Here is a 10,000-nt window from a genome sequence, read left to right on the forward strand (position 1 = left end):
CAGAAACAACACCAGAATGTTTCCTTCCTGCCTTCCTTACAGGATTAGCCCTGTTAAGTGGAAAAAAACAAAAGGAGATTTCTGCCAACTACCGGTTCTCCGAACTGCTTAGAAAGTTACCAACCGGTTCTCTCGAATAGGTGCGAACTGGCTGAATCCCACCACTGGATGGCACCAATTGGAAAATCTTTACAGGTAGATCTGGACATCAATTAAGGATATTGCTATCACTCCTTTGTTACTTATAAATAACTCAAGGCAGGGAACATATGGAATATGCCTTCCTCTTCCTATTTGGCCCACCGCGACAACCCTGTGAGGTGGGCTGAGCTAAAAGGAGAGGGACTGGCCCAAAGTCACCCAGTCTGTTTTTATGCCTAAGGCAAGATTAGAACTCGCAGCCTGCTGCTGTTGGTCCAAGGACACGCAGCTGGTTTTGGTGCATAAGCAGGACTAGACCTCTGGGTGATTGGCCCAAGGTCACCCAGCTGGCTTTCACGGCTAAGGCGGACTAGAACTCACTGTCGCCTGGTGATTGGCCCCAAGTCACCCAGCCGGCTTTCACGGCTAAGGAGCTACTAGAACTCACTGTCGCCTGGTGATTGGTCCAAGGTCTCCCAGTTGGCTTTCACGGCTAAGGTGGGACTAGAACTCACTGTCGCCTGGTGAGTGGCCCCAAGTCACCCAGCTGGCTTTCACGGCTAAGGAGCTACTAGAACTCACTGTCGCCTGCTGATTGGCCCAAGGTCTCCCAGTTGGCTTTTCACGGCTAAGGCGGGACTAGAACTCACTGTTGCCTGGTGATTGGCCCCAAGTCACCCAGCTGGCTTTCAGGGCTAAGGCAGGACTAGAACTCACTATCGTCTAGTGATTGGCCCCAAGTCACCCAGCTAGCTTTCACGGCTAGGCGGGACTAGAACTCACTGCCACCTGGTGATTGGCCCAAGGTCACCCAGCTTGCTTTCACGACTAAGGTGGGACTAGAAATCACTGCCTCCTGGTGATTGGCCCAAAGTCATGTTTATCTTGGGCCTCCATTTCTCAACTGGGACCCCCCCCCCTGAAATGGATGAGGGGGTGCAAAGCAGACGGCCCCATTTGGGGGGGGTATCTGGAAATAGGAAAGATATTACCTATTACAGTCTTTCTCAACTTTGGCCACTCGAAGTTAGTTGGACTTCAACTCCCAGAATTCCCCAGCCTTGAGGCAAGGGGAATTCTGGGAGTTGGAAGTCCACTCATCTTCCGGTTGAGAAACACTGAGTTATTGGAGTCCCTACGGTTAGAAGCTGCGTTATGGGAAGAGTTTTTAAACCGCTAAATAAGGAGAAGGCAAAGTGGGATTCTTTTCACTGGGTGTCATGGGGAGGGAAGTCCCTGTCTTACAGATACCTTCCAAGAGATCTCACCTTCAACTTGTACGTTCGCAGCTCGTAGATGTTGGGCCCGGCGCGGGGCAGGGGTTCATTCCAAAAACTGAATTCCAGGAGCAGCTGATTCCTTCGGGAATGGAGCATCTGGCTCCTCTCTTTGCGGAATCGTAAATATTCCTGCCGGAACAGAAGGAGCGAAGAGTCGGAGGGCAGAAAGGAGACAGCCAAATGGCTCTCGTTTTGTTTTTTCCCTCGATACTTATTTATACTTATTTGAACTGCTGGAATCTCCTGATTCCCTCCCCCTCCAAGGATTTGATACATATAATTTTAGCAAATAAATAAATAACAGGTGCTCGAACAGCACGGCAACCTGCTGCAGCAGCCAAGGCTGGGTGGGTGGGTGGGTGATGGGTGTCACCCCAAATACCTGATTCTCCCTCAGCTTGTTCATGGATTCCATGAGGGCGGAGTAGCCACCGATGAACCTCCAGATGTGAACTGCGAGGAGACAAAAGATTCTGAGTCGTGTAGAACCCCAAAGAGAAGGAGTCGATAGAAAATGTAAGTGAGCCTTAGGCTAGGGCGTCCTCGGCTTACAGAGGTTCGCTTAATGACCATTTGAAGTTACAACGGCGCTGAAAAGAGTGACTTTATGATTGTTGGTCACGGTGAAAATTCGGTGAAGGTCAATAGATAATCAGTAGGAAAATCAGTAGGAAAATCAATAGAGAAATCATAGAAAATCAGTAGGACAATCAGCAAGAAAATCAATAGAGAAATCATAGAAAAATCAATAGGAAACCAGTAGAAAAATCATAGAAAAATCAATAGAAAATCAGTAGGAAAATCAATAGAGAAATCATAAAAAATAATAGAAAACCAGTAGAAAAATCATAGACAATCAATAGAAAATCAATAGAGAATAGGAAAAATCAATAGGAAACCAGTAGAAAAATCATAGACAAATCAGTAGAAAAATCCTAGAAAAATCAATAGAAAATCAGTAGAAAAATCAATAGAAAATCAGTAGAAAAATCAATAGAAAATCAGTAGAAAAATCAATAGAAAATCAGTAGAAAAATCCTAGAAAAATCAATAGAAAATCAGTAGACAAAATCAGTAGAAAAATCCTAGAAAAATCAATAGAAAATATTGATAGAAAATCAGTAGAAAAATCAATAGAAAATCAGTAGAAAAATCCTAGAAAAATCAATAGAAAATCAGTAGACAAAATCAGTAGAAAAATCCTAGAAAAATCAATAGAAAATATTGATAGAAAATCAGTAGAAAAATCAATAGAAAATCAGTAGAAAAATCAGTAGAAAAATCAGTAGAAAAATCAATGGAAAATCAGTAGAAAACACTACAGTCCTTGACTTATGACCATAAGAGGGATTGGAAATCCTGTTGTTAAGTGACATGGTGATTTGGTGAGGCATACGGTGGCCGTACCCCATTTTACAACCTTTGCTTCTGCTGTCGTCGTTAAGCCAACCACCACGGTCATTAAACAACCCATCACATCACTGTGACTGGCCATCTTCTCTATCGGCTGATTTTGATTTTGTTCGTGGGAACCTGGCTGGGGAAGCCGTAAATGGCGACCGGGGACACACACACACACACACACATACACACTGCCACTGTTGTAAACACGGGACGGTTGTCGTGTGCTTGGAGGGCAACCCCGTGCCCACGGGGATGCTTGACGCAGTTGTAAGTGTGAGGATCGGCCCTAAATCACCTTTTGCAGCACCGTTCGTAACCTTGAACGCTCACGAAACACGTGGCCGTTATGTGAGGACTGCGTCCCGTACAGTGGCCTCCAGGCAGCTCAAGTCCCCTGTCTGTCCCACCTTCTCACCTGCCTGGTCCTGGTCGCCGTACCAAGTATTCCAGTTGCCAACCAGTTCGCACGGATACCCGGTGTCTGAATGCAGCTTGGGAAGCACTTCTTCCCTGCAGAGCAAGGCCCAAAATTAACAGAAGGGCAGAAAGCAAATCGTTTGTCAAATAATGGTGAATTTCAGGATTGCGATGCAGCTAAAAGCTGCCTCTTTCCTCTCCTCACTTTGCACCTCACAAACAGCGAAGGATGCATTTGTTGGTCCGAAGGCAACTGAGTCAATCGAATGCAATTATTTTAATCCAAAATATTTCCCATGGGCCAACAAACACACCCTTGGCTGTTATTCTTGGCTGCTCAGAAATAAATACAAGAGCAAGAACACTTTAGACTAATATCCCGCTTCACGGTGCTTTTGCATCCCTCTCTAAGAGGTTGACAGAGTTGGCCTCTTGCCCCCGGCAATTTGAGTCTCCTCGTTTTACCGACCTTGGAAGGACGGACGGCTGAGTCAACCTAGTGGTGGTAGGGTCGAACTGCTAGCAGTGGGCAGAGTCAGCCTGCAATTCTGCATTCTAAGCACTGCGTCTTCATTTATCAAACAAGAAGCTCAAAGGGGACGCGGTGGCTCAGTGGCTAAAGACGCTGAGCTTGTCGATCAGAAGGTCGGCAGTTCGGCGGTTCGAATCCCTAGCGCCGCCTAACGGAGTGAGCTCCCGTGACTCGTCCCAGCTTCTGCCAACCGAGCAGTTCGAAAGAATGTTAAAAAATGCAAGTAGAAAAATAGGAACCGCCTTTGGTGGGAAGGGAACAGCGTTCCGTGCGCCTTCAGGGGCGTTGAGTCATGCCGGCCACATGACCACGGAGACGTCTTCGGACAGTGCTGGCTCTTCGGCTTTGAAACGGAGATGAGCAGCGCCCCCTAGAGTCGGGAAGGACTAGCACATATGTGCAAGGGGAACCTTTACCATTACCTTATAGCTCAATATTGTGGGCCCATTAAAAGAAAATATATTTTGGTTACTAAACCAGGAAAAAAACAAGAAATCCTTACGCAAGTTTATTGTAGGCATCCAAGCATTCGGGTTTGACGTTGTGGACTGGAAACAAAAGAAAAAGTGGTAGAATAATCATAGTCAAATAAAAATGGAGGTATGATGATGGTAATATAATAAATATCCGAGTTATTAGAGTTAATATGAATTATATTTGATGACGGTGGAAGAGATGCACAAAAGCCTTTTGTAACCAACTGATACACTTTCTACAGTATGTAAAGAAGGAGGATTTGTATGTTTTGAAAATAAAAATATATTTTAGAAAGAAAGAAAGAAAGAAAGAAAGAAAGAAAGAAAGAAAGAAAGAAAGAAAAAGCAGTTGAAGGAAAGCAGGAGGGAAGAGCCGAAAGAAACAAACTGGAAGTGAATCACAACAAATTAACTGTCGTGATAAATTGGCGAGGCGGATAATACACTTAATAAATCATTACGTAATGCTTGAGACCCTCAACATTACAGCTTATTATGTGGACTTCAATTCCCAGAATTCCCCAGCCAGCATTGAATTCTGGGAGTTGAAGTCCAAAGAACTTGGAATGGCCCCAGCGGAGAAAAATCCATGGAATTCGGATTCGGTTGTGCGGTTGAAGCTGCTCCAGGAAAGAAAAGGAAAGAAAAAAATCTCGTAATCGGGGCAGGAGGGACTCACATTGGATCTTGTAGAGGTGGTTGGTCTCTTTCTTGGAGAGCAGGTTGGAATGAGCGTCTTTTCGGGGATCCACCTTGTGAACGAAGAGCGAGCGGAACCAGCTGCTTTCGCTGTCTTTGGAATAACCCCTGGGAATAAAAAGGTCGAGATGTTTTATTTTGATGGGTGGATTCTAAATTCAAGGTGTTCTAGAGAGCCTGAAGCCTGACAAAAACCCCTTTGATTAATTGATTGTGAATTCTGTTTATTCACATCCAGCAAAGCCTTTCGAGGGAGGATTTACAGTCACAGACCTTATCTGGCTTGGAGAGCTGCCAGGCTGATCTCTGCAGAACTTGGCAAAGGAGTCTCGGAGAGTCACGAACCAATGAAGCGAACTAATGGTCTCCTGCAAACTCCACTCCCCTTTTGCTCCTCTTTTATTCCCTCTGGGAGGGGCCATTCACCATCCACCTGTGTCCTCACTCCCAAGTCGGCCCCTGTTCTTTAGCTGTTCCCTTCCTCTGGCAACTCTGTGCATGCGCACACAGGGAACAGGCTCCAGCTGATGTCTGACTCTGAAGGCAGCTGATAACTGGCATATTCCCTGGCCCCCTCTCTGCCTCCAACACAGAGCCCTCCTCAGAGCCTTCTCCAGGCTCCAGGACTGGCCCAGGTTCCTCCCCAACCCTCCTCTGCCAGCTCTTCTGGCCGCTGGCAGGCCACGACACAAGGCTGCCCAATTTGACCGCTGAGCGATTCTGTTAGGGCAGAAGGCGAAACGGATGGTTTTCTGCCAAGGGATGTCGATCCCCCTTGCAAACAACTACAGGTTTACAAAGCCTTCGTGCGGCTACCCTTGGAACATTGGATCTGGTTTTGGTCACCTTGATGTAAAAAAAGACGTGGTGACTCTGGAAAGAGTGCAGAGAAGAGCAACAAAGAGGATGAGGGGACTGGAGGCTAAAAGATATGAAGAACGGTTGCAGGAACTGGGAATGTCTAGTTTAATGAAAAGAAGGACTAGGGGAGACAGGATAGCAGCCTTCCAATATCTCAGGGGCTGCCCCAAAGAAGAGGGAGTCAAGCTATTCTCCAAAGCACCCGAGGGCAGGACAAGAAGCAATGGGTGGAAACTAATCAGAGAGAAGCAACTTAGAACTGAGGAGGAATTTCCTGACAATGAGAACAATCAACCAGTGCAACAACTTGCCTCCAGAGGTTGTGGATGCCCCAACACTGGAGGTTTTAAAGAAGAGATTGGACAACCAATTGTCTGAAATGATAAAGAGTCTCCTGCTTGAACGGGGGTGGGGGGGTGGACTAGAAGACCTCCAAGGTCCCTTCCAGCTCAGCTATTCTGTTGTGTTCTATTCTTTTTGTATATTCTTACTCTTATTCTTATTCTATTCTTCTATTCTAACTTATTCTATTCTATCCTATCCAATCCTAATTCTTATTCTAATTTATTCTATTCCATTCTATCCTATTATTCTATTCTATTTTATTTATTTTCTATATTCCTATTCTCTTCCATCCTATCCTAATTCTATTCTAATTTATTCTATTCTATTCCATTCTATTATTCTATTCTATTCATTTTCTATATTCCTCTTCTCCTCTCCTCTTCTTCTCTCCTCTTATTCTATTCTATTCTTACTCTATTCTACCCTATCCTAAATATTCTAATTCTATTCTAATTTATTCTATTCCATTCTATCCTATTATTCCATTCTATTATTCTACTCTATTTTATTCATTTTTATATTCCTATTCTCTTGTCTTCTATCCTATCCTATTTCTATTCTAATTTATTCTATTCCATTCTATCCTATAATTCTATTCTATTTTATTCATTTTCTATATTCCTCTTCTCTTCTATCCTAATTCTATTCTAATTTATTCCATTCTATTATTCTATTCATTTTCTATATTCCTCTTCTTCTCTACTCTACCTTACTCTTATTCTTCGTAGTCCTCCCGTAATAAGAAATAAACTTTCTTGAAAGCCAAATGCAATCAAACCCTTTCCTATTAGCTCTCCTTAGATAAAACACGCTGGCTATAAAATCACGACCAAGATATCCTTCCAGAGAAGTGGTCCAATGTTTACCAATCAACTTTTACTAATAATATCCCCCCCTGTTTTATTTGACCAAGAACTTTGCTCCCATCCTGGTCACTCATTAACTTCAGAAAATACCTGGAAAACAATCTTTTCAACAGGGCTAATCTGAGATCCTCTCCTTATCGTTCAAGAGTTCATTTCTGATTTAGTTTCCCCCACCCCACTTCCATGGTATTTTCCTTACTGGGTTCAATAATAACACCCATCACCCACAGCCAGGCCACCCCCAACCAAGCTGCCTGGGTGAGTAATGGGAGTTGTAGTTCAAGCACAGTTGTGCATCCCGCACCCCACTTTTTTTAAAGTTAACTTTTATTTATTGAAGGTTCATTTTTTGCAGGCAAAGCAAAGAAACTGAAAGTAAAAAGAGATAAAGTGATCAGGGGATTTAAAAAAAAACAAATGAAAGAAAAACCCCTAGTAAGTAAAATAAAGTTATAAAGGGGCTTTCAATCTTTTTACAGCAATTAGAAATGCATTTATATCACTCTGAAGACGCACCTGGGCTCCGTTCTTTTCTACACTTTCTAATCACCAAACCAAGATAAATCATGTTCAATTTTCCCCCCCTTTTTCAGCAAAAAAAAACCCTGCCAGCTTTGCAGTTGCTGACAAATGCATTTTGTTGCCTTTCCCCTAATCAAACAAGTCAATTCTGCCATCTCAGGGAATTCTGTTGTTTTTCACCAAACTTTCCTCCATGAAAGAAGGAAAGAAAGAGAGAGAGAGCGAGAGAGAAAGGGAGGAAGGAAGAGTGGGATAGGAGAGAAAGAGAGAGAGAGAGGAAGAGAGAGGAAGGGAGGGAGGAAGGAAGGAAAGAAGGAAGGGTGGGATAGGAGAGAAAGAGAGAGAGAGAGGAAGAGAGAGAGAGGAAGGAAGGAAGGGAGGAAAGAAGGAAGGGTGGGATAGGAGAGAAAGAGAGAGCGAGAGAGAAAGAAAGGAAGAGCATAGCCATAGGCATAGCCCTTAGACTTATATACCACTTTACAGTGCTTTTACAGCCCTCTCTAAGCGGTTTACAGAATCAGCCTCTTGCCCCCAACAATCTGGGTTCTCGTTTTACGGAAGGATAAAAGGCTGAGTTAACCTTGAGCCAGTCCGTCAGTATTGGAGGCAGAATTAGCCTGCAATACTGCATTCTAACAGGAAGGAAGGAAGGAAGGAAGGAAGGAAGGAAGGAAGGAAGGAAGGAAGGGAGCATTAGGTACCCCATCTTTTAAATTTATAATGAAAAAAGGAATAGGATATAATAGGATAGGATATAATAGGATAGGAATTAAATAGAATAGGAAATAATAGAATAGGATAGGAATTAAAATAGAATAGGAATTGAAATAGAATAGGAAATAATAGACTAGAATAGGATAGGATAGGAATTAAAATAGAATAGGAATTAAAATAGAATAGGAATTGAAATAGAATAGGAAATAATAGACTAGAATAGGATAGGATAGGAATTAAAATAGAATAGGAATTAAAATAGAATAGGAATTGAAATAGAATAGGAAATAATAGAATAGGATAGGAATTAAAATAGAATAGGAATTGAAATAGAATAGGAAATAATAGACTAGAATAGAATGGAATAGAGAATAGAATAGAATAATAGAATAGAATAATAGAATAGAATAGAATAAAAAAGGAATAGAATAGAATTCTTTATTGGCCAAGTGTGATTGGACACACAAGGAATTTGGTGCAGATGCTCTCAGTGTACATAAGGGGAATAAAAATACATTCATCAGGAATCAGAAGGTACTACAATACTTAATGATAGTCATCGGGCACAAATAAGCAATCCGGAAACAATATCAATATAATATCGATAAGAAGGGCTTAAATGTCATTCTGGGCATCCCAGGGACAAGCCAAGCAGGGTTTCCACTCTGACAGTCCTTTCCCATCAACCCAAAGCATGGCCACCCCTAGCAGGACCCCCTGAGAGAACTAGGGGGGAACCCTGTGGTCCAAGGGGACCTCAAAGGTCTTCTAGTCCACCCCCTGCCCAGACAGGGAGGCGTTGGGACCATCCCAGCCAAAGAGCTTCCAGCTTTTGCTCCCAGTGCTCCCCTCCCATCTTCATGGGGGGGGGGGGGTGTTGCAGGAGGTTATGTAAATCCAATCTCTTGACAGCCCCCCCCTCCCAAGAGGTTGGTTTGACATAACCTCGGGAGCCAAAGTGTGTGGATGCAACATCTGAGCCCAGGGAGATCTTGGGGACCGCTCCTCCATCTTAGGGAGGGGGGGGGCAGCTTTGCAGCAAGAAGGGGGAGTGACCCCCGGGGGGGCTTTCTTTGGCTCTTTGCAAGAGTTTGAGAAAGCAAAGAGGGGCTGAGACGGATTAGTTCTCCTCTTGGCCCGGCTCCCCCCCCTCCAGAGGCAGCTGGGGGGTCCCAGTGGGGCGGGGCAAGCGGAGGAGGGGACCCTTGGGGTCGCCCCCCTTCCATGCCCCCAGCCCCGCTGGAGAGAGTCATCCTCCCCGTCCCCTCCCCTCCTCCGGCGCGCCCACAGCAGCCCCGAGGCTCTCAGCGCAGGGATCGGGCCCGGAGAGGAGGAGGAAGAAGAGGAAGACGAGGGAGAGGAAGAGGAGGAGAGGGAGAAGGAGAAAAGGATAAGAGGAGGAGGAAGACCAAAAGGAGGAAGGAGAGGAAGAGGAGAAGACGAAAAACACGTGGGAAAGGAAGAGGAGGAAGACGAGGGGGAGAAAGAGGAGGAGGAAGAAAGTAAGGAAGAAGAACCGAAGGAGAAAAAGAAAGAGGAGGAAGAGGAAGAGGAGGGAGAGGAAGAGGAGGAGAGGGAGAAGGAGAAAAGGATAAGAGGAGAAAGAGGAGGGAGAGAAGGAGGAAGACCAAAAGGAGGGAGGAGAGGAGAAGGAGAGGAAGAGGAGAAGAAGACGAAGAACACGTGGGAAAGGAAGAGGAGGAGGACGAAAGTAAGGAAAAAGAACAGAAGGAGAAAAAGAAA

The 10,000-nt window shown here is 44.5% G+C and overlaps 1 protein-coding gene across 1 annotated transcript in view; it reads right to left on the minus strand.

The window, feature by feature from the left end:
• Positions 1-1,382: 1,382 nt before the first annotated feature.
• LOC116516711 (protein NipSnap homolog 1-like) overlaps positions 1,383-10,000 on the minus strand; it is a 9,070-nt gene continuing 452 nt past the window's right edge. Inside the window, exons 2-6 of the mRNA XM_032229359.1 lie at positions 4,930-5,057; positions 4,277-4,322; positions 3,241-3,335; positions 1,804-1,874; positions 1,383-1,550 (exon numbers count right to left, since the gene is read on the minus strand). Coding sequence (XP_032085250.1) covers positions 1,383-1,550; positions 1,804-1,874; positions 3,241-3,335; positions 4,277-4,322; positions 4,930-5,057 — 508 coding nt within the window. The remainder of the gene's footprint in view (positions 1,551-1,803; positions 1,875-3,240; positions 3,336-4,276; positions 4,323-4,929; positions 5,058-10,000) is intronic.

The sequence above is a fragment of the Thamnophis elegans genome, chromosome 13 (genome assembly GCF_009769535.1).
Source record: "Thamnophis elegans isolate rThaEle1 chromosome 13, rThaEle1.pri, whole genome shotgun sequence".
Classification (NCBI taxonomy): Eukaryota; Metazoa; Chordata; class Lepidosauria; order Squamata; family Colubridae; genus Thamnophis; species Thamnophis elegans.